This window comes from Mandrillus leucophaeus, unplaced genomic scaffold (assembly GCF_000951045.1).
Source record: "Mandrillus leucophaeus isolate KB7577 unplaced genomic scaffold, Mleu.le_1.0 Scaffold186, whole genome shotgun sequence".
NCBI lineage: Eukaryota > Metazoa > Chordata > Mammalia > Primates > Cercopithecidae > Mandrillus > Mandrillus leucophaeus.
The window spans coordinates 1,831,856-1,857,479 of NW_012101876.1; the positions used below are offsets into that span (position 1 = coordinate 1,831,856).

At 35.0% G+C, this 25,624-nt stretch overlaps 1 protein-coding gene across 3 annotated transcripts in view; it reads left to right on the forward strand.

The window, feature by feature from the left end:
- TBC1D5 (TBC1 domain family, member 5) overlaps positions 1-25,624 on the forward strand; it is a 500,189-nt gene that overhangs the window by 219,312 nt on the left and 255,253 nt on the right. For all 3 annotated transcript variants that reach the window (XM_011977919.1, XM_011977920.1, XM_011977921.1), the window contains 4 exons: positions 14,983-15,091; positions 16,549-16,638; positions 16,742-16,816; positions 18,272-18,339. In XM_011977919.1, the coding sequence (XP_011833309.1) occupies positions 14,983-15,091; positions 16,549-16,638; positions 16,742-16,816; positions 18,272-18,339 (342 nt within the window). The remainder of the gene's footprint in view (positions 1-14,982; positions 15,092-16,548; positions 16,639-16,741; positions 16,817-18,271; positions 18,340-25,624) is intronic.

A 25,624-nucleotide genomic window follows, 5' to 3' on the forward strand; every position in this document is an offset into this window, starting at 1 on the left:
AAAAAAAAAAAAAAAAAAAAAAAGGTAACAAAATTAGCCAGTGTTGTGGTGAATGCCTGTAATCCCAGCTGTTCGGGAGGCTGAGGCACAAGAATCACTTGAACCTGGGAAGCGGAGGTTGCAGGGAGCCAAGATCATACCATTGCACTGCAGCCTGGGTGACAGAGTGAGACTGTCTCACAAAAATAATAAATAAATAAAAACAGAATATTGGCTCAATCAATTTATTTGCTAGAAGTAATATGAAAGGTGATAGAGACCAACCTGAATCTACCATCCCTCTTCCCCACCACTCAGTCCTCTTAAGTTTCTAAGGCCTTGCCATTTTAATTATTTTTTCAGGGTTTCGTAGCTTAATAAGTAGAAGAGGAGGAAGGAAGGCCTAGAGTTAATGCTCCTTTCCTGATTCCATGAGCCTTACTTTTCTGATTTTGTTGTATTTCCTGTATATTGTTGAGGATCTGTATAATGTTAAGATGTTCTTAAGAATAAATACATGATTTAGGGAATCAATTTGGAAAAAACACACAGAAATAAGACACACTAAAATCTAGATTTTAACTCTACCACTGTAACCTTAGGCAAGGTAATTAACCTCTCTGATTCTTAATTACCTCATCTGTAAAATTGAAATGTTAGCATTTCATTGAGTTGTAGAGAGCATACCTGTAAAATGTGTAAAGTACCTGGCCCTTGTCATCAAAACATAGTGGGTAACTACTGTTAGTTTTTTTCACCTTTCCTTACCCTCTGTCTTCTCTAAAATTTCTTTTAAGTTGTAATTAACTCTACTACCTGACAAAGTTGGCCCTTGCCTCAGGAAAGTTAAAAAAAATTTTTTTTCTAGTTCTAACGTGGCAATAAATGAGTATTTAAAGAATCAGATGAATCTATAGTTATCTATAGGTTATATAGGAGGAACTTTTATATAATCGCTCCTTATATTTAATCTCATCAAATTGTCTTGCATCTTGTTTGTGCTTATATTTGTTCAAGAAGCATCACAACCTTTACAGTTAAATGATCACTTCAGAGAGCACAAAATGTATAGCCTTTTCATTTTTCAGAAATCAGTCATAGTATTACCTTTTGTTCTTATCTCCATAATGGAGGCTCTTTTGAGTAAAGAAAAATCGCATTTGAATGATGAATACATCTTCTTGAAGTAACTTATTATTTTTATGATAGTATCTGTGCTTCTTTGTAATATACAATCTCTCTGAACTAATTTATTGATTACTTACGGCTTTGAAAAAATGTTACCCTCTATTTTGAAAAATCAACTGATTTGTTTGCATTTACAGCCCTAATTACCAACCCACACTGGCTTGAGCATACATGTTACAGTTTGAGTTCTTTTCCTTTAGAAACCCCTTCAAGCCCTTTTTGTTATCTGTTGCCAGGCTTTAGGGGAATTTTTTTTTTCATGTTTGTTTATTTACATAGTCAGCTGAAAGCCTGATCATCCAAGGCTGTGTAAATGTTTATCTTTGGAAAGACAGGCATACATTTGAAATATGAGGATAAGCTGCTCTGAGTCAATCAATACTGAGAGTCCTTTCCCCTGGACACACTTCTGTTTCCTGCTGGTGTTCCCAGTTGAAATGCCTTGCTGTCAGTCCTATGGATCACTGTTTGTAATATATACTTTGGATATGGTGGTAAAATATACAAAGTCAATTAAATATTTGCTCAATACTGAAGTATGAGGAAATAATACATAGAATTAGGGTTCAAAAATATAGTTAAAAATTTGAGAAAATGCATAGAATTAAAGTTCGTAAGTGGAGAGTTAATTTTTTTTAAAAAAAATTACCAATATCTTGCTTATTTATTTATGCATTGGTCTGCTTTATAGTCCCAGGTAGCTCTATATAATACTTAATTTCTGAATGTGTATTTCATGGACAATTTGACTCAAATAAATGATTTAAGGGAGAAATTTCTACAGAATATTTAGGAGTCAATATTTAACTTTTTTTTTTTTTTAATATCAGATCGTGTTATCTTTTGACGCAAAGTTGTAGTGGTTACTAATTCTGTTTCCCCATTTTATTTTTAATCCAGAGCTTTTTCACAAGTGCTTTTTCAACATTTGTTTATATCTTTTTTGTTGTTGTTGTTCAAGGGAGCTAACTTATCTTCCATCATTATGTATATCTTTGTTATACTCCCAATATAGACAAACCACTGTGCTAAACCTTTAAGACCCAAAGAGGAATTAAACACAGACCCTGCCCTTGGGGCACTTATGATGTAGCAGGGAGACAAACATGGAAACAACTAACATAGATGATGACTGGTATTATAATGGAGGCATTTATCAAGAACTAGGGGAAGGCCAGGCGCAGGGGCTTACACCAGTAATCCCAGCAGGCTGAGTGGGGAGGATCACTTGAGCTGAGGAGTTGAAGACCAGCCCGGGCAAAAAGCAAGACCTCATCTCTACAAACAGACAAATAAATAAATAAAATAATTAGTTAAATTTTAAAAAATTAGCCAGGCATGATGGCACTTGCCTCTAGTCCCACCTACTCAGGAGGCTCAGGTGGGACAATCACTTGAGCCTGGGAGGTTGAGGCTGTAGTGAGCTGTGATCATGCCACTGCATTCCAGCCTTGGTGACAGAGCAAGACCCTGTCTCAAGACAAAAAACAAAAAGCAGAACCAGGGGAAGACCAAATGGTTGGGGTGGTGGGCGGTAGGAGGAAAATCTGTTTGCTAGGTGTTCTAGCGGGGGCAAGAGTTTCAGGGAGGTGAGCAGCATGTATAAAGACGATCTTCATTTTCCACTCTTCAGCAATGCATTCTTTTAGATTGCTTTTGCGGTAGAATGGGTAAGTTTCAGTTTGTTAAAAACAGAGAGATTCTCCAGAGATACTGAGTTTATTAGGCGATTTGCGCATCTGGGATATGTAGGCCTTGGGAACCATAGGCATATCCAAAGAGGCTGAGGGAAGGGGAAGCTTTTAAAGACAAGAGAGGAAAGTACACACAATTTATTTTGAAACAGAAAACTTTGGTTACAGGGGCTTATTGCAGGAGCTAACACCAGTTCACTAGTGGAGACAGTTTGTCTGGCAAATGTTCTTGTACAGCAGTTAGCTATCCTTGTACTCATGTAGCAACCTGCAGTTTAGAAAGTTATTGGTAAAAGTTTTTGTTACAGACGTATGTGTATAAGAGCCCTTCAGGGAGTCTTTGTAATATTTCTTCAGCGTATGTGCATGAGGGCTCTTCCTTCTAAACTTGGCTTTATTTATGGTCATCTCTCACTATTCTTGGGGATTGATTCCAGGACCCCCATGAATACCAAAATCACAGATGCTGAAGTCCAGCAGTCAGCTCTATGGAATTGGAAAGGATAGGAAAAATCAGCCCCTCTGTATCCATGAGTTTGGCCTCCTTAGAATACTGTAGTCTCAGTCTGATTGGTATAAACCATGAATGCGGCATCTCAAGTATGGAGGGCCAACTGTACTTTTGTTAGGGTTTGACAGAAGTGACTTCATTTTGATTTTGACAACTTTCCTATTTGAACTTAGTCATCAGTGACAAAATTATGCCCTTACCTATGAAGACAGCTAATGTGACCCATACAACATCAGTATTTACATATGTATCTATTTCATTGTAGTGACAGTGTTGCTTTACATGAGCTGCTATTTTGATAGTACTTGCTATTTGATAGTACTAAAGTTTTAAAATTCAGTATATCATAGTTGTATTTATTTATTTTTTTGAGATGGGGTCATACTCTGTTGCTTAGACTGGAGGGCCATCTCAGCCCACTGCAACCTCCACTTCCTGGGTTCAAGTGATTCTTATACCTCAGCCTCCTGAGTAGCTGGATTACAGTTGTGCACCACTGTGGTCATCTTAATTTCTGTATTTTTAGTAGAGTGGGGGTTTCACCATGTTGGCCAGGCTGGTCTTGAACTCCTGACCTCAGGTAATCCACCCGCCTCAGTCTCCCAAAGTGTTGGGATTACAGGCATGAGCCACTGCACCCGGCGATGTTTGATGTATTTGAATCGATGATCAAAAATTTTAACTGAGGGTTAAAAATCTTTAAATCACACAAAAATAATTATGAAATAGTTGATAATGATACAATTGAGAATGAGTATTAGGTACCTAGAAATATGAAGAAAATCAATAAACCTGCTATGGAATAAAAAATAACCTGCAAATGATAGAATATTTGAAATGTAAAAGATGTCCTTGTATCTGAACATATGGATATAATTTTCATTCCATGATTATAGATGTTATGTTCTGAGAGAGACATTGAAGTAGTTTGGTTGACATAATCTCAGAAGTAGTTTGGTTGACATAATCTCAAGGAGTTTCAAAGACTCTTCCAGGCTACTTTTTCATATTAGGACACTAATGCAGATGACATGTCCAAGTGTCTCAACCCATTAGAACCAAAACAGGGTAGTTGAACCCTGTATCTTAAGCCTCATTCCAATTTAAAAAAAATACTTCTAAACCTTGAAGTTCTCTTGAACAGTGTAGCTCAACTTTCATAGATCTAGACACAGACTTATGTGTATTTTGTTCAGTTCACAGTAATAAACTTACAATGTCCAAAATAACTACTATTGTCTTCTTGCCCTTCCCCCCGCCTTACCACAGGGGAGCAGTTCTTAAAAGACTTAATTGACTTTAAACAAAAGTTTATCCCATGGCCCATTTATCTTCTTTTTAAATTATCCCTTCTAGGTTTGTTCAGCCAGCCGGTTGCTGAATATGATTATATTAGGTTCATGATCCAAATCTTGGGTTTTTCCAGCACTGACCATTTTTGGGTAACCAGTAGAAGTAACACTGTGATCACCAAAGATTTGCCTTTCTAACTTTCAGGTATATGTATGAGAAGAGGGGTATGGGAGGAGGCAGGGGAAGGGAGTGATAAAAACAGAAACCACAGGGAGAGGCAATGAGATAGATACGGGAAAGAAAAAGATTATATCCATATCTAATAGTCTTAGTAGCACCATTTATTTAGAATAATTATATACTATGTTACCTCTCTTACGGAATTAAGTTGCTTTATTTAACCACATGTATTATTTAACTTTTAATGTTTGTTTTCTTTCCCCAGTTATATATGCGTATGCATCACTTGTATATTTATATCCCTTGAAACTTTATAGTTGTTACTTTAAAAATTGAATGTGTATACGAGTGAATTGTTGCCATTTTAAGCTTCCTTGTCCAATGCGGGAACTACTGTCAATATGAAGCTATTTAAATTTGGATTTCAATTAATTAAAATACAATATGTAGTTCTTCAGCTGCACTAGTCATATTTTAACTGCTTAGTAACTATGTGTGGTCAGTGGTTACCATAGTGGAGAGTCAGATGTAGAACATTTCTGTCATCTCAGAAAGTTCACTTGCTTAGCGCTCATCTAGAGGTTATCAAGTGAACGATGGATTCAGTTAAAATACAATTGATTTTAATATTCCTTAGAGAAAGTATTTAAACACACATGTATTTCTATTTGGTAATACCCTATTAGTCAACACACTATTGGAAAACATGCTTTAAGTCGTAGGATTGACTTTTAATTAAGACATCAGGTTTTGCTAAATAAATGTCTATTTATAAATAACTGGAAAGTAATTTATTCTCTATTCTACCAGCCTTTCCTTTACAGTATTGGCTTATATTTGCAGACTGTGTGGCAAATTCTTTATTGTGTTATAGAATGTTAGATATCAAGCCCATACCAGTTATCACAAATATCAAAGTAAATGAGGTGAGGTGGGGGTGGGAAGAAGGTAGGACAGGTCTGCAGGGAGAGGATTTTTTCCTTATTTATTATAGAGGAAGCATGAGTAAACCATGGAGTATAAAATAGACTTACTCCAGACAACTTCACAGAGATTGTCTGGTATAGGATCCTTTTCTCACTTCATTTCTAAATGCCAGTCCTTTGATTAGTAATCTAATTATCTATTGTATATTTAAATTATTAATACAATTAAAAATCAAAAGCTTGTTATAAAATCAAAAAGCTCGTGATACTGCTTTTCTTGGTTTCCTTTTTTAAAGCATGATTTTTGAGTTTACCTACTTTAATATGACCGTGGATTTAGAAGCTCTGAAACACTATATTTTGAAGAAAATAATGCCTGGTTTTTTTTTTGTTTTTTGTTTTTTCTTTAAAAAAGAGAGTATTGCAGCACTTTGGGAGGCCAAGGCAAGCGGATCATGAGGTCAGGAGATCGAGACCATCCTGGCTAACACAGTGAAAACCCATCTCTACTTAAAAAGTACAAAAAATTTAGCCGGGCAGGGTGGTAGGTGCCTGTAGTCCCGGCTACCTTGGGAGGCTGAGGCAGGAGAATGGTGTGAACCTGGGAGGTGGAGCTTGCAGTGAGCAGAGATAGTTTCACTGCACTCCAGGCAGGGTGATAGAGAATAAATAAAATAAATAAATAAATAAATAAAATAATAAAAAAGAGTATTATATTTAACAGTGCATAACTGTTTTAACTCAGTTCTTTGTGTTCCTGTGAAAACTGAGGTGAAGGCTCAAGGTTTCTCAATTTAAAGTTCAATTCAAACCTGAATCAAAACATCGTAATTTTAACAAACCTCTAGGCAAGGAACTATTCTTTACCTGTATTTCAGTGGAGCCTCATCATATGATAACATGTTTCACCTAGACATATGAAGAAATACATTTTAAGCTTGTAATTATGCATTCTGTTTTTTACATATATATATTTATGTATAAGTGATATGCCCTGATGTTTCATTATGGAGGAGAAAAAAAGCTTTAAATAAAAGTAAGTTTTAGAAAATTCATGATATAGGAAGCAAAAAAGCCAGTACAGTTTCTAATTGCCTTTTAGAGACTCGTGAGTTCCCTCATTACCTGTGATTTAAGCTAAAAATGAGGTAATTATAGATAACATCAGTGTTTATCTGGTTGATCTTGGCACCTGCAGTCCTAATGTTGTAGCTTACCCATATCTGGTGCCACACTTTATAGTCTTATGCTGACATACCTGATTTACACTTTTCATATTTCCGTTGATTTTAAGTTAGATATTCCTTGTTCTATTTGAATAGTATTTTCAAAATCATACCTTTAAAATGACTTAAAAGTATATACTCTTAAATATAATACTGGAATTATGGTACAGTCCTTGCATTGATAGAAGTCTTTCATTAATATATTTTGATATAGATTAGAAACAGATTTAAAAATTTACTGGCTCCTCTTTGATAAAATAAATGTAATCATACTAAATATGGCAATTTTAAAAAAGTATTGGCATGCACTTTAGGATTATGAAATTGTATAAATCTTTTTGAATCAAGTTCAGCTTTCTTACCTTTTACTTCCTCAGCTTCAGATATTCTACCCATCTAACCCTGATCTAATCCTGCTTAAATCCTGCTTCATCCTGCCATGGCCGTTTTGTTCTATTATCTTACTATTCAAATTGCAATGAAATGATCCTGGTTGGCTGGCTGACCTTGTAAACTCCATGATCGTCTGTGAGAGCCCCGTCTGCTATACTCCCCTATCACTATACCTCCCAGAGAGCTAGAAGCATCTCTCTACCCTCTCTCTTTTTTCTTCCACTGTCTGTGACGTGTTGGCTTTTCCCAAGGTGAGAATGCATTCTCTTAACCACTCAGCAATTTCACTGTCAGTAGAAGCCTAAGTAGCTCCTCTTAACCAACTATTAGAGATCTTCAGTCCTAAACTATATGTAGTCCCGTAACTCTTTGCTCTTATTGTAGTCATTTGGATTTCTTCAGTTAGCCCACAAACACATTGTTTCCTTTCCACATTAAGCTTAAAAATGGGATAGAAACCATCATATAAATCTATATGGTGTAAAATTAGTGTATTCTATAGTGTATCACCATTTGGGATAATGATTCAGAAGCTTTCTAGTCATAAATTAGCACATAATTTAGTCATTTATGAGTCATCATGTAGGTTATAAAAGTATTTAAAATATTAAATTTAGAAGATATCAACAAATTTAGAAGATACTAGTTTCACACCAATGTTATGAGCATATATTGGGAAACTACTACATTAAAATATATAATTACAAATAGATATCTCATTATAATTATCAGCTGGTATTTATCCACTGCATATTCTAATTGCTTTCCATGTCAAAATAGCCATTGCAGGCGGCTTAACTACCTAAATAGGTCTTCTTAGAGGGAAGGTATCAATTCCTGCTGCAGAAGTTGACTTTATTTTTTGAGAAATAATTGCATCAGTCATGGCCTACATATTTAATAAGTTACAGTGTTCTTTCCTGAGGAGCACATGGGTAAGCTCAGAGTCCTTCTCAACATAGGGCTTCCAAGGCAGCTAGTACTGGTCTATTAACATTGGCCTGAGAAATGAAACCTACTCATCTTCATCTTTCCCTGCTTAGATGCTGATTGTTTTCAGGGACCCAGTATCTGCAAGATAGAGTAGTTGCCACTAGATGGCACTAATGCTTTATTAAGGAAATCTTCAAGGTCCGGGTGGCTGATCCATTCCATTTAAGGTTTTACACACCTAAACACCCAGGTTCTTAACTACTCACAGGACTGTTGTTATCTTCTCAGTCCAATTAGTAAAAAGTTATCTGCATGTCCGTGGACTTGATATTCAAAAACTAAAAATCTGAGGAAGAAATAAGGGTATATTTCTATCTTGCCTTGTTGCCAGAGGTCATTTTTGCTCTTGGTGTCTGGAGAATCATGTTTCCCTTTAGTGGTTACTTCCATGTCATTCCAGAAAGATGTCTTTCCTATTTCTCATTTCTTTATTCTTTTGACAAGTTATTTAATTTTTCTGAACCTTCCTTTTCTCATTCATAAAGAGGGGTTAAAAATGTATACCCTAAGAGGACTGCTGTAGAGATTAGAAGTGATTCACCTGAAATATTATATCATAAGTGGGTCTTTTAAAAGCATTTCAATGGCATAATTTTCAGATTTTTGCTGTTCAGGCACATTGTAAATACATATTTTTCATGTAAGAATGAGTTTAGCAACTACTTTTTCTTTTTTTTTAAAATTAAACTGAAAAATTTCACTACTGACACCTCAATATTTTCTATTGTTAATCATATCTTCCTCCAACTTCAGGAGGAGAGGCCTACCATTCATATCTGTGATTGTAAAAAACCTTCATTTTGATCCCTCTCCCATAGAAGGGCTAAACCTTTCAGCTGTTTGCCCTCTGGAATCTGTTTAATGTTTGGTTAGCTCAATTCTTTGCAGTAGTATTTCAGTGGCTATGGTGCTACAGTTATTTTATATTCTAAGTTTTAATTTTGAAGTATCAAACCATTTCTTTCCCCTCTGTACTACCAGAGTGCTTTGCAGTAATCATTTTATTACTGGTTTACACGTCCATCTATCCACTGTTTAACTTTTTATGTTTTAAAAAATGTGCCTGTGAGTGCTAAGCACATAGTAGGCACTTAATAAATGTTTATATTTACTCTGTGTTACAGTTTATTGAAGAAACACTATTCAATAGAAACGAAAGACAATTAATATATTATTTTGTGGCCTTTATGCTCCTCTGTTGTTAGAGCTGTTCATCAGTTTGAGATGTTATGCCTTAATTAGAACTGTAAGTACCCATGAATAAATTTAAATGATTGTAAATTTCAGAGATAATGTTTCCAATTCACATGCCTCAGTCTTCTTTTCTCTGTACCAACACTGTAATCAAGGTACAGGGTCTTATTTAAGCTAACAAATAATTATCCTTCATTACATAAGTAGTATGTAACTTGACCTTAAAAGCCTGCTTAACTTGACAAGATGGCAATGAATGTAGCCACCAGCTGTGCCTGTACTTTCACAATTTCTTGGTACTTGTGAATAGGAGCTGATTTTGGAAAAGACTGGAGGAGTCATTGCTTCATACTTCCCTCTCTTATCTGGAATACTTTGTGTTTTCAGTACACAGAACTGCATGGTGTCTCACAAATTATGATTCCTTTTGGGTTCAAAACGTTGTACATTTGAGATCTGTGCTTGTTCACAGACTACAAGCTATTTAAATATATTTATGGTTTTTGAAACGTGTATACATACCCCAGAGATATTGCGGATTCAGTTCCAAACAACTGCAATAAAGCAACTATTGCAATAAAGTGAGTCACATGATTTTTTTTTTTGGTTTTCTAGTACATGTAAAAGTTATGATTACACTATACTGTCAAGTGTGCAATAGCATATGTCTAAAAATATATATACCTTAATTAAAAGTACCTTATTGCAAAAAAAAAAAGAAAAAAAAAAAAGCCAAGGATCATCTGAGCCTTCAGCAGTTCTTAATCTTTTTGCTGGTAGAGGGTCTTGCCTTGGTGTTGATGGCTTCCCATGAGTCAGGGTGGTGGTTGCTGAAGGTTGGGGTAACTGTGGCAATTCCTTAAAAAAAAGACAACAGTGAAGTATGCCACATAGATTGACTCTTCTTTTCAATAAAGATTTCTCTGTAGTATGAGATTCTGTTTGGTAGCATCTTACCCAGATTAGAACTTGTTTCAAAATTGGACTCAGTCTTCTCAAACTCTGCCGCTGCTTTCTCACTAAGTTTATTAGATATTCTAAATTATTTGATATCATTTTAACAATATTCACAGCATCTTCACCAGCAGTAGATTCCATCTCAAGAAACCACTTTCTTTGTTGATTCATAAGAAGCAACTCCTAATTCACTTAAGTTTTATTATGAGATTATAGCAGTTAAGTCACATCTTCAGATTCCACTTCTAAATCTAGTTTTCTTGTTATTTTTCCCCATCTGCAGTTACTTGTTCCACTGAAGTCTTGAAACCCCTCCAAGTCATCCATGAGGATTGGAATCACCTTTTAAAAACTCTTGTTCATGTTTCTATTCTGACCTCTCCCATAAATCTCTAATGTTCTTAATGACATCTAGAATAGTGAATCCTTACCAGAAGATTTTGAATTTACTTTGCCCAGATCTGTCAGAGAAATCACTATCATATGGCAGCTATAGCCTCTGAAATGTATTTCTTAAATAATAAAACTTGAAATTAGAAATGACTCCCCAGTTCATGGGCTGCAGAATGGATGTTATGTTAGCAGACATGAACACACCATTGATCTCTTCGTACATGTCCATCAGAGCTCTTGGGTGATTAGGCGTATTGTCAGTGAACAATGATATTTTGAAAGGAATCTTTTTTTTTCCTGAGCAATAGTTTCCAAACATGGGCTTAAAATATTCTTTAAACCATATTGCAGACAGATAGGCTATCATCCAGGCTTTGTTATTCCATTTATAGGGCACGAGGGAAAGTAGATTTAGCATAATTCTTAAGGTCTCTAGGACTTTCAGAATGATTAAAGATTGGCTTCAGTTTAGTCACCAGCTGCATTATCCTGTAACAAGAGTACAGCCTGCCCTCTGAAGCTTTGAAACCAGGACTTGACTTCTCCTCCCTAGCTATGAAAGTCCTAGATGGCATCCTCCTTCAATAGAAGGCTGTTAAATCTACATTGAATATCTATTGTTTAGTGTAGCTACCTTCAACAGTTATCTTGGCTTGATCTGTGTAACTTACTGCAGCTTCTCGATCAGCACTTTCTGCTTCACTTTGCAATTTTATGTTATGGAGACGGCTTCTTAAACTCCATGAACCAACCTCTGCTATCTTCCAACTTTTGTTTGGCAGCTTCCTCACCTTTCTCAGCTTTCACACAATTGAAGAAAGTTAGGACTTTTCTCTGGATTAGGTTTTGGCTTAAGGGAATGTTGTGACTGGTTTGATTTTCTATTCAGACCACTCAAACTTTCTCTGTATCAGTAGTAAGACTGTTTTGCTTTCTCATCGTTCATAAGTTCACTGGAGTAGCACTTTTGAGTTCCTTCAATAACTTTTTTTTTTCTGCATTCACCACTGGGCTACCTGTTTAGTGCAAGAGACCAAGCTTTTGGTCTAACTTGGCTTTAGATACACTTTCCTCACTAAGCTTAATCATTTCTAACTTTTGATTTAAATTAAGAGACTTATGACTCTTCTTTTCACTTGAACATTACAAGGCCATTGTAGCATTATTAACTAGGGAGGTCCAAGGAGAGGGAGAGAGACAACGGACTGTTTATGGTATGGCCAGAACACATACAACATTTATCAGTAAGTTCACTGTCTTATATGGTTGTGGTTCATTTTGCTTCATAACAGTTACAATAGTAACATCAGAGATCACTGATCTCATATCCCCATAATAGATATAATGAAAGAGTTGGAAATTTTGTAAAGATTATGAAAATATGTCACAGGAGACACGAAGTGAGCACATGCTGATAGACTTGCTCAATGCAAGGTTGCCACAAACCTTCAATTAGTTAAAATGCAGTACCTGTGAAGTGCAGTAAAATGAAGTGACATAAAATGAGGTATGCCTCTACTCCTCTAATGTACTCACTGCTAATCTCATCTTTGAACATTGCTAAAAACTAGACAAAAAGTTTGAACATTATGAGATACCAGTATATATGTGTAATTACTTGGAAATAGTACATATTTACAATAGTATAGGTAATAAAAATGGATTAAAATGGGGGAAAAAGCCCCACAAGATTTCACTGAATATTTATTTGGTGTTGGAGTGACTAAGAATTACTTAAGCAAGAGAAAACAATGGAAAGATCAATAAGAGAAAATAGTGTTAGATCTTAATTATATACAAATTTAAAAAGCGTCAATGTATTGAAAATTAAGACCATTGGGTTAAAAAATTGGCTGACGAAGGCGTGATGTCTTTAATGTATGAAAAACTTTTCTCTTTAATCAATAATAAGGCACACTAAAAAGCAGTATTATTAACAAAAATATTAATTTTTAAAAGTATAGGATTTAGGCACACTGGCTCACACCTGTAATTCCAGCACTTTGGGAGGCTAAGGAGGGAGAATTGCTTGAGGCCCTTTGTAGACCAGTCTGGGCAACACAGCAATACCCAGTCTCTACAAAAAGTACAAAATTAGTCAGGTGTGATGGTGTGTGCCTGTGGTCCCTCCTGAGTTGCCTCAGCTACAGTGGAGGCTGAGGTGGGAGGATTGCTTGAGCCCAAGGAGTTCAAGGTTAAAGTGAGCTCTGATTGCACCACTGTACTCCATCCTGATGACCAAGTGAGACCTTTTCTCTTTTTAAAAATGTGTGTGTATGTGTGTGTGTGTGTGTGTGTGTGTGTGTTGGATAGTCCTCTGAGGGCTTTTCATGTATTTTTAAAATTCTCATAATAATTCATTTAAGTAGATTCTATTATTACTCCATTTTACAGATGAGGAAACTGAGGCACAGAGAGGTTAAGAAATTTGCCCATGCTTGCACATCTTGTAAGTGGCTAGTGAGCTGTGTACCTTTGCTTACTGCGTGGCTGTCTTTCTGATCCCAAGCATGCACCTCTGATGTTCATTCTCTTAACCACTATCCTGTACTGCTTAAAATGGGTAAAGGGCAAAAAGCAGGTTTTACAAAGGAACAGTAAAATGACCCAAAAGCATGAACAATTTTTAGTTCACTAATAATACAAATTAAAGTAAAACCAATTTTTTTAAACTAATAGAACAATGAGAATAAGAAATTTTTGTGGAGTGGTGATAGAAATGCATTTCTTCCAGCATGGGTTGGAATGCGTGTCTCATTTAACAGTCTTAGCCCGAAGCCACTATTGGCGGAAGGCTTGTTGTGATTGAGGATCACAACGCTACTGGGTTAAAGCTGGAAGTTCTGCTGGTGGTAGTAGGGAATGTGTCATTGTCTTTGATCACTCTTCTGGAACTGTGTGGAGAAGATGCATTTTGTCCCATGGTCAAGTTTTGAACTTTTTGTGTACAGTTCAGTTCATTACTCTAAGCACAGTATGCAAGATTATCCTTTCTCAAAATGAGTAGGGTCTAGCCAGTGACAACCGCACGTGTGTATAACGGAAGAATGATTGAGGGTTTTAGTGGCTTTCTTTTTCAGAAATCTCTCAAAATATTGCCATCAGGGTTTCAGCTTTGACAATAAATGTTAAGTTATATGTAAGTTTTATTGTGATATGATGGAATTTGAGAGAAATTTCATAAAGCTAATCTCAGTAGCCTCTACTCAAATGATTCTTAATGTTTAGTTTGGTGCAAGATGCAGGGAATATAGGTCTGATTCCTTTATTCAAACTCAGTAAATGGTTTGGGACAATTAATTTCCAATTGTTTCCCAGTAGAGCAGATTTACTTGTATATTAATGAGGCACAGGTGTTAGGCCCCTGGTGTCTGCATGCCTGGGAGGCATATTTCAGTTGTTTATCTACTCAGCCATAGGTACTGCAAGGTACTCAAGCTTGCCTTTAACAGTTTTTACAGTGAGGCTTTTTAATTTTTTGATTTTTTTTTTTTAATTTGCCTACACCTGTTAAAATTTTAAAACTGATAATGTAGAAAGAAGTTGCAATTTCAATAGTAAGCAGCACTAACAGTTAAAGTAGTCTTCTATTATACTTTACTGTCCAGCCTGACATTAAAGAGAAATTGGTTCATTTAAACAGGTATTTCACATCAGAAGCTAATATAATCAACATTACACTTCTTTGTTGCCTATTTTTGGAGCAGGTATGTTTTTATCATTGGCTAAAACAGTCATATATTTATATTATTCATCTTTTTCTTGTTTATGTACTGAAGTGTACTATCAGCATTTTAGAGGAAATGGAATAGCCTCCATAGACATTATGAATTTCAGTAGCTGGCGTAATTATAGCTATCTACATATTCATTAAATCTACGGAAGAACTGTGTCCAAAAAGACAGCCATGCGTTCAGAAACAGTACACAACTAAATATATATGTTTTAAAAGTTACATTTTTTAGACCTACTTACAGTTAATTTCCCGTAGTACTTCTCTCCAAGCAGAGGAATTTTAACAAAAGGATTCTCATGCTTTGGTTTCTTTCATATAGGAAAGAATGGGAAGAACTATTTGTAAACAACAATTACTTGGCAACAATAAGGCAGAAGGGGATTAATGGGCAGCTGAGAAGCAGCAGGTTCCGCAGCATTTGCTGGAAGGTAAGAAGAAAATATTTATTTACAGTTTCTGGTTGCAATATATCAACACATTACCTGATGCCCTGGAAGATTAGCCATGCAGGGGATCACTGAATTTTCCAAGAGATTTCACTCCCATTATTTTGACTATCTATGTTTATCTTTCATAGGACATTTACTAATAAGGTTGTTGAACTACCTTAGTCCTGAGTAAGTGATAATGGTAAAAGAGTCATATAAAATAACTATCTTTTCAACTGTTTTGATGGTGCCAAATTCAGAGCAACACTTTTACACTCCCCAGAGTCTTTTGCAGAAATTCTTGAAGATTTTCAAGAAAAGGTAGTGGTGGGGGTTTAACTTTTAGATTCCTATTATATCAAGTGCCATCATTTAGTTATCCTCCCTTTTTTCTTGATAAATGGCAGCAGGAAAATATTTTTCACATTTCATTTAGTAGAAACACAAAGTGGGGGTGGCAAGAAGTGGAAGGAAATTGGATCACTCTCCTTTAGGAGGAAAAGGAGCACTGATTACCAAAACTAGTAATAATAATCTATAGTTATCTTTTTAATTGCATTGAAGTATTGTTTGTTTTTGTTTTCTAAACATGAATTTATTTAGGTTTAGACTCATTTCTGGAATGAATTCTATCAAAAGTTTTTAGGGTTATCTGCATAAATTAAGCATACTGAGTCTATGCAAGTAAAGACAAAAGAAACACATAATGTATTAGACAGTTTTAGGTTTAATAATTTAGATTTAGTAATTAAAATACACTTTTCTTCTTTTAGATGCAGGCATTAAAGGCAGGAGACCTGCTGCTAGAATATTTGTATACAAGCATTTGTGCCCCACACCCATTCCCTGTTGTTTAACTTTTAGTATCTTTCATTTGTTAAAAATAAACCTAAATCCAAATTTATTTTAAGATTGTATTAAACTAAATTAAATCAAATTTGTCATTTTAAGAATGTTTGTTATTTTCATAAGCTGACTGCCAGCTTTAAATTACATTTTTTTTTTCTGTAGAAGGAATGCTTTCATGACTCAGGCTATGCCCTCAGTGAGACTGCTATTCACTATCTTTTACCTGCTTGTTTTAAAACAAAACCTTAAATGTACCAATTACTAATCAGACTCTGTGCTTCCTAATAACTCCCTACCACTCCCATTAAGACTAGAATGTAAAATGTGAATTATATTTGAACCTCAATGAATTTTTCTTCCTTTTTAATGTAAGTCTGAAGGGGAGTTTGATTCTATTTTGTGGTATAGCCTTTGTTCACTTTTTGAATTTTCTGATTATATATTTCTTAAATATCTCCAAACAGAAATTGTTAGGAATTGGAATGATGATATGAATATGAAATATCATGAATATTATTTCTTTCAATGTTCAGGTGATTCAGTTTGGCGTAGTTTCACATTTTATATCTTAAGATATTTACAAAAGTTTCTTCTGTTTTTCTTGACAGCTATTTCTTTGTGTTCTTCCTCAAGACAAAAGTCAATGGATAAGTAGAATTGAAGAATTAAGAGCATGGTATAGCAACATTAAAGAAATAGTAAGTAAATAGTACATTTAATTAATGTAATTGTTTTCTTATATACACTTTAAAGTCCAGTAGCCTCTGATCCTTGTGTGTGTTTTTTCACTTTCTTTACTAGCATATTACAAACCCAAGGAAGGTTGTTGGCCAACAAGATTTGATGATCAATAATCCTCTTTCACAGGATGAAGGGGTAAAGTTCGTCTTTATTCATATCTTAACCTCCTTTGCTTCTAAGAATATGTTTATGTGACTGGTTGCCAATCACCATGAAAGCAGTATATTTCATGCCAGCTGTTTTCTTTATTCCACATACAGTACCACCTAAAACCTGGGAGAATGATTTTACATTATATATGTATTATATATTATATTATATGTTATATATATATGCTGTGTTGTAGGAAATTTATGATCTATTTCTGTGGAATGGCAGCACAAAGAAATCTCAGGATTCTGTAAGAACTAAGGGTAAAATGTAAGAGCATAAAGGTGAGAATAGAACTCTTATCAGGGTTGCAGTGGGGAATTGGGTAGCTAAGGAAGGCCTCCCTGCATGGTAAAAATAAAGAAGGGCTCACTTAGCAGGGCTAACTCACAGGAAGAAAGAAGTAACCATTTGTAGTGAGTCTATGCAGAAGCTTTTAAAAAATCAGAGTGAAGACAAGGAATAATTACTACTTTAAAGATATTATGTAACTGTGAAAGTGTGAGTGCTCTGATTTTTGCCTATTTACCTAAAAACACATTTTTTTTCCATTTAATATATAGCGTTAGCATTTCTCTTTCCTGATACATAAGTATTTGTAGACTCTTTGGTATAAGAACATAAAATATTAAGTAATTTTTAAAAATTTTCCCTTAAATTCACATTTTAAAATGTACATGAAAACCTATTGGATTATAAAACCAAGCTCTGTAGAAAACTTTACCCATCTTTCTTAGTGCATTGGGAATTCCAGTCAGGTTCAAGCTGGGGACAGTTGGCCCATGAGTCCTGCTGTAATCTAAGCACCTTTCTGTTGTTACAGGGGTAGTAGCAGTAGTATATGGCAGTGAAAAGTATTGTTCACTTTATATAGATAATAAAAGTTTTAAGAATGTACACTAGTTTCTCATTAACCACAGGGGATTGGTTCCATGCTCCTCATGGGCACCACAATCTGCAGATGATCAAGTTTCTTATATAAAATGGCATGGTATTTCCATATAACCTGTGTATATCCCCCTGTATACTTTAAACAATCTCTAGATTACTCATAATACCTAATAGATTGTAAATGCTAAAGTTGTTATACTGTGTTGTTTTTCTAATTTGTGGTTTTTTTAATTGTTGTATTGCTATTTTTAGTTTTTTCCCAAAATTTTTGATCCACAGTTGGTTGATTTTTGTTGTGGGACCTGCAGATAAGGAGGGCTGACTTTATATGATAATATCAAACTGGAAAAATTGATGTTAGAATAAAGATGTGTTTCTGAGATTAAACTAGATTTTAATAAAAATTACCCCAGTCTCGGGTTTTCTATCTGCAACGTGAAACGATAACTCAGAGAAGAATAAATTTAACCATTTAAATTATTAAATTGAAATCATTAAAAGTAAAGCAAAGGTGTGAGACTATATAATAGATTGTTTTCCTTATTTCAGAGTCTTTGGAACAAATTCTTCCAAGATAAAGAACTTCGATCAATGATTGAACAAGATGTCAAAAGAACGTACGTAGAACTATTTACATGTTACTTTCAATAATTCAAATTGTTGTTATCTCTTTCTAATTTTAACAAAACACAAAATCTGAGAGGCATCTTAATTGAATGCAGTATTCTACTTGTGTTAATAACAAACTTTTTTTTGACAAATTGTGATAATAAGGATTGTTTTCTCCTCTAACGACACAGATTTCTATGTTCCCTTTTTAAAAGTAAATTACATTTATAATATTGATAATCTTCAATAATATTTAATTAGTTTTATCAATTTCCAACAATTATTTGAAGTCATATGCACCATTTTAAGGTTATATTGTATAGTCATAGTGTTATTGCCAGAAAAATTTATCCCTTGCTTTATGCCTTTGAATCCCTTTCTCACCAAGTTACTTGTTAAAACTTGTTAAATGACAACCATTATTCTTATCCTTACTTCTCTTCCTCTTGAAGCTATTCAGGTTTACAAACAATCTTTTCTCTCAGTCTACTCAGTATTTACTGTGTAAAAGGGTAATTTGTTACTTTGCATAGTATCCATAACTTTGATATATTCGACCTCATCTTTCTGAGTCGTAGGGTGAGGAGTAAATGGAATTTGTGTCAGAAGATCATAAGTAGAGTCTAGCTAACTGATGCTGTAATTGTAGGAAGATTACTTCAACATCTTTCCCTCTCGGTTTCCTCTTCTGTTAAATGAGAATAATAGTAACCATCTCTTACGATATTTGAGGATTAATATCTGTCAGAATAGTAGTAAATTAGATAGGTTTATACTTTAAACTATAAATCATTATATAAATGTTAGTAAACTTAATGCAGTCCTCAGGATCTAGGATTAGCCAGGTATGTGCAGAATCATGAGTATCTCTGGTGGCTTCCTCCAAGTCCTTCTGCAGCTTTGCCTGTGTGCTCCACTCCTAGTTCAATTCCTACTAAATCTATTATAATGTCGAGGCCTCTGACTTTCTGATACTCATTTCTTTGCATGTTGTAAATACTGAATAATGAGATGACATGAACTACTACTAAGTTTGTAGTACATATTTAACAAATACAATTTCTTACTTTAAAATGAAAATAATTCAGAAGAATCATAGGTTTAGAGTACAATGAAACCACAGGTAATTGGCAGTGGTAATAGGGTATGGGGTGGGAAGTTTGGGATCATTTTGGTTAGCTTGAGTTATCCAGTTAACTCAGGAGTAACCCAGTTAGGGAAGCTACTCTCAGAGGTGTGGGTGATAGTGCTTGGTCTCCCTAGTATATAGGTGCAGAAAGTAGAGCACCATTGTATTAGCACACAGGAGTCGTGGCACTCAGTAAATATATGAATAAAACAAAAGAAGGAATTTCCTCAGTAATTTAAGTATATAGCTCATCAGTGGTAGTAAACAGGCCTTTTAAAAACAAAATGTGGAGTATATATTGTTAACCAAACTTTAAAGTTTGGTTAACAAATCTCCTTTTTAAAATGCTAGGTAGTTGTATTTAAAAACTTGCCACCTTCAGATTGATCTGTCTAATGAGCAAGATTATAATTAACCTCTCTACAGTTACCAAATGGAAATGAAGGGGCCACAGCGCTGGTGCTGAGTCGCAGAGTCAGAGGCCATGGGGGCCAGATTGACTTAAAGAAATAGCAAACAAGAAAGGGGGAAAATAAAACTCTAATAGCCACATCAAATAGGCAGTGATACTGGGAATTTGTTCATCATTTTAGTTACTTAGTTCGAACATTTCTGCTTTGTTATGTAAGAAAGTGCTAGTTCTTGAAAACTTCTATATTTTCTGTTTTTTTCTTACAAAAATGTGAGACATATACACAGATACATATATATGTATATTATACACATACATATGTGTATATACATGTACACATACATACATATACATACATATACACACACACATAGTGTTTTTCTTAAAGTGTATCTCTACTAGTGTATTTTGATTAAAATGGCAAACCAGTGACCTAAAGAAGGTAGCTAGGAGGCCCTATAGTTGATAGCATAGTAGGGAAATGTATTGGCATTATCTAGAAGGACAGAAGTATTAGGATAGATGTATATATGAAGGGGAATTTATTAAGGAGTACTGACTCACATGATCATGGTGAAGTCCCACAATAGGCCATCTGCAAGCTGACAAGGAAGCCAGTCCAAGTCCCAAAACCTTAAAAGTAGGGAAGCCGACAGTGCAGCCTTCAGTCTGTGGCTGAAGGCCCCAAGAGCTCCTGGCAAATGGCTGGTGTAAGTCCAAGAGTCCAAAAACTGAAGAACTTGGAGTCTGATGTTCAGGGGCAGGAAGCATCCACCACAGGAGAAAGATGAAGGCCAGAAGACTCAGCAAACCTGCTCTTTCCACCTTCTGCCTGCTTTATTGTAGCCACGCTGGCAGCTGATTAGATGGTGCCCATCCAGATTGAGGGTAGATCTGCCTCTCTTGAGTCCACTGACTCAAATGTTAATCTCCTTTGGCAACACCCTCACAGACACACCCAGGAACAATACTTTCCATCCCTCAATCCAATCAAGTCGACACTCAATATTAACCATCACAGGAAGGTTCCATATCTTCTTCTCTTGAAGACTCTCCCATGGCTCTCTCCACATTTAGATTAAGTCTCCTTGTCATTTCTATATAAATTTTCCGGCAAATACTTAACTTGTGAGGTAAGGCGGTCAGTCTTATTTTAAGTCCACCAAATTATTTAATTGTAAAAGCTGAATAGTTTGTATAAATTTACATCTTTATAAGGTACTATATGATCTAAAATATATGTTTTTCATTTCAGTCTGTGAGGAATTCCCTAGTAAAATAGAAGTACAGCCCAGATAAGGTTATGAAGTGTTACTTGTTTACTAGCTTTGTAATAATAATTTTTTTAAATGTATATTTATGGAGCATCGCTGTGTTCCATAATTGCCCTTTGCACTGTGGGGGACAGAGTGGAGTGGTGAATAACACAGATAGGGTTCTGCCATCACAGGTTGTATATTTTAGTGTGGTATAGGGGAGAGTGGTGAGACGACAAGCGTGTATAGATAAAGAGGATAATTACAGAGGGTGATAATTGCTCTGAAGAAATAAAGCAGAGTAACTGGATAGCTAGAAGGAGAGTAGCCAGTGGGAAGGCTACTTTAGGAATAGTGATTGGAGAAGACATCTTTGAAAAGATGACATTTGAGCTGAAAAAATTTAAAGGCCAGCCATATGAAGAACTAGGGCAAGAACTTGTAGACAGGGGGAGTAGCTAGGGCAAAGTTAGTTTCTCAGTGAAAACGAGCTCAGTGTTTAGAGGAGCAAAAAGAAGTCAGGCAGGCTAGAGCAAGTGCTTTAGAGAAGGAAATATGAGAGGAGAGCAGAGGCCAGACAAACAGTCTTGTAGACCACAGTAAAAAGTAAGGATTTATTCCAATTGCAATGGGAAGCTTTTGGAGGACATTGAGCAGTGGCATGATACGTAAAAAGATAATTATGGCTGCTGTGCAGTGGGACAAAGGTAGTTGTAAGAATGGAAGCTGGAAAAGCAAGTAGGAGTCTATTGGAGTGTTTCAGGTTAAGTAATGTTATCTATTTATTAGACTAAAAATGTAATAAAGACAGGAGTAGATAGGTTTGGGATATGTATTTTATGTTTCAAAATACAAATTAGGGGATCATTATATGTAGTTTTCTCATATTCATAAGTTTCTCTTCCATTTTTACTGCTCTGTTTCTGATCCTTTTTTCCTCCTGCCCACAGTCATTTTACTTGTTTAATTGTTTTCTTAGGATCTAGTGTTTTTCTACTTCTAGTCCATTCCATGTGTTACAGCCTAATCACTCTACTCAAAGCACATTTATAATCATTCTGTTTGCCTAATTCAAAACTTTATATGACTCCCTGTGGCCTGAAGAAGAATGGACTTACTCAGTTTCTCTAATACATACCCAGTTCCCTTTTAGACAAGTGCTTCTAGCATTATTCAATGAACAGGTTTTGTGCTTTCTATTTTCCATGTTTTGGAATCTTTCATGCTCTCCTCTGCTGGAATGCTGCTTCCCTCCTCTGCTTCCTGTGAGATTCCTGACCGCTCATCATTCAAGGCCTGAGTTCATCACCTGAGTTTATGAAACATTTTCCAGTCTTGGCAATTGGAAATCATTTGTGCCTAGTCTGTGTTCTGTAGAATTTTCTGAATAACTTTTTAATATTATTTAATTTTGTTTGGTCTTATATTTATTTAGGTCCATCTGCCAGTATATTCAATACATTTATATTAATCTCCTTAGTGTACCAGGCTGTAGAGATGCCAAGATAAATGTGACATGGACGCTTAAGAAGCTTACAGACAAAACAGGAAAAAAAAAGTTACAATGCAGGATTATTGGTCCCATTAACAGAAGCAGTATGTACAAGAGCTCTTGTGTTAGCCCAGGTCTTATCTTTCAAACCTAGTAGTAAAACTTTTGAGGGCATGGACCTAGTCTTGTTTTTGTCTCACTGCTCATCACCAAGTTGATGCTTAATAAATGATCATTGATTGTGAATCTTATCACTGGTGATCAGTGTTCAATTTTAGTAATTATCTCAAACATCTTTAAATTTTCAGAGACATAAGCATACTTTAAAAAAATACTGTTATCAACTTTCTAGTATGAGTTTAAACAAGATAATTTGATTTCATGAGCTGTGATTCTGCCATCATTTAATGTATTTGATCTGGATATGTCACTGTATTAAATATTATCTTCCCCTTCAGCCAATTTTAATATTCTTTTATGTCACTAACCCTTTTTTGCCTCAAAGAGTTTTGCATTCATTTCAATTAATTGCTCTTTATCTTAACCTAATGAGGTTGTTACTGTTCCCATTTTTATTGCTGAAAAAACTGATAATCAAAAGGTAAATCAAGGAATTTCCATTTACGGCATTCTAATTTAGAACTTGAATTGTCTATTCTGAACAAATTTTGCCATGTTTTCAAAAGCTGTAACATTAAATGAAATTCAGTATTATTTAAAATGGTGGAAATAATGAGTTCAGGATAAAATATCATTTCCATATTAGATGCCAAAGAAGTATGTTATTTGGTCTATCAAGGTCTATTCTAAAAATATATATGCAGCATCTATAACATCATTTGCAGATTAACATATTTATAAGCTATTGCCAAATAGTCTCATCTTTTCTTCAAATGTGTTTTCCCTCTCTCTTGAATTAAATGATTAAATTTCTTTAACTGACTTTTATAATTGTAACTTTGACCATATTTTAAAGTTTATCTGATTGCCTATTGATATGCTGTTATCATCTTCAATATTTGATCTTTCGTATTTCTAGTTACCGTAGTTAACATTTTAGGTAGCTCATTCATAATTTAATCATTCTTTTTCTTACTTGTATCTCCATGGTGAGTTTTTAAAGATGCAGCTTTCTTGGGCCAGGTGTGGTGGCTCATGCCTTTAATCCCAGCACTCTAGGAGGCCAAGGCAGGAGGATCACTTGAGCCCAAGAGTTTGAGACCAGCCTGGGCAACATGGTAAAACCCTGTCTCCACAAAGAACACAGAAATTAGCCAGACATGGTGGCACACACCTGTAGTCCCATCTACTTGGCAGGCTTCAGTGGGGGGATCATTTGATCCCAGGAGGTTGAGACTTCAATAAGCTGTGGTCACGCCAGTGCACTCCAGCCTGGGTTAAGGAGTGAGTTCCTGTCTCAAAAAAATGTAACTTTCTCATCTTATTGTTTCCTTTTGTTTATAGTGTATATGTATGCCATGCTTCAGACATAATCTGTTTAAGCAAATTTTGTCTTCTCAGTTTTTTAAATCTTACAATTTGATATTTTGCAAGCAAACTTTGTCTCCTCAATTAAACTTTATTTGATATTTTCTGGATTCATTAATAATTGATTGCAAGAAGAATGGAGCAGGTAGGGAAATAAAAAGAATTCTTTAAATTCTTTTTTAGAAATTATAGATATGTGCTGTACTGTTTGGTAGATACCAGGCACATGTGGCTATTTAAATATAAATTTAAATTAAATAAAATTAAAAATTTTAGTCATCACAGTAGCTACATTAGCCATACAGCTGATAATGGCTACTGTATTGGACAACTCTTATAGAGGATACTTCCATTCTTACAGAAAGTTCTTTGGACAGCGCTGTATAGATAATTCACTGTTATGCTCACCTCAGCAGCACATATACTAAAATTGGAATGATATGTCATTATTGTTATATTTTTGTGTAATACATGATGTAAATGTCTATATTTTGTTTTTTATTCATGTTGAACTTTTAGATATGGCCTCTGTGAAACATTCACTTTTATTTTTTCTCTCCTTTAGAAAACGACATGAATTTTTACAGTAGATAAGTCTTACCTGAATTTTTGATCAAATGCATTTACTATGTTACACTGTAGTATGTGGATGGAAACTAGATTAATTTTGAATTTTTTTGCTATGTTAAGCATATTCAAAAGTGATTTTACTGAGTAATTTATTGATTTTTTTTTTAATTTAAAGATTCTCTTTCTCAAAATACTGTTTGAAATCTCAAACAATATTTCCCTGTTTTGAAAAAGAAATACTTCCAGTAATTTGGTCCATTGATGTCACACTTTACAAAGTTAAGATGTCCTAAATGTCGGTATCTCCTACACAGTTTCCTCCAAGCCCATTTTTTATTTAAATAAAAAACAAATTCCTCTGGGAAGAAGGATTTTACAAGCAATTTCAGAGCAGAATTGATTTTGGTGTGTGTTAATGCCGACAATCTGCCCAGTGTTAAAATGTTAAAGAGAAAAAAAATACAAGCTGCCATATTCCTGTGATCACACCAAAATAGCAGCTTGTATTTATATTTTCAGTCTCCTCGAGGTGGACTGCAGGCACACATGAATGAGTGGATGTACTTGGTGTTGTGTTGTGATTTTATTTAATGCAGGCAAAGTACATGCTTGTGCATGCACGACCAGCCCTCACATATGCACTTGTTCACAGCCGAGAAAGTGAAAACTACAACACAAGCCGCTCTCTAAGAGTTGTCGGCAACCTGTGTGTGTGTTTCTTAAATATTAAAGAGGGGGGAAAACAGATTTTCAGGAATATGAGAAATAATTCTTCTGTCAAATGGCCTGTGGTCCTTCCTCATTTGACACTTAAGGTAAAAACAAAATAATTACTATTGCATATGTATATTTAGTATTTTCCTGTACTGCTCCTATACTGTTTTAAAGTATATTTTTCCCATTTCTGTTTCATTTAAGCATGCAAATTCTTAGCATACATTCTAAT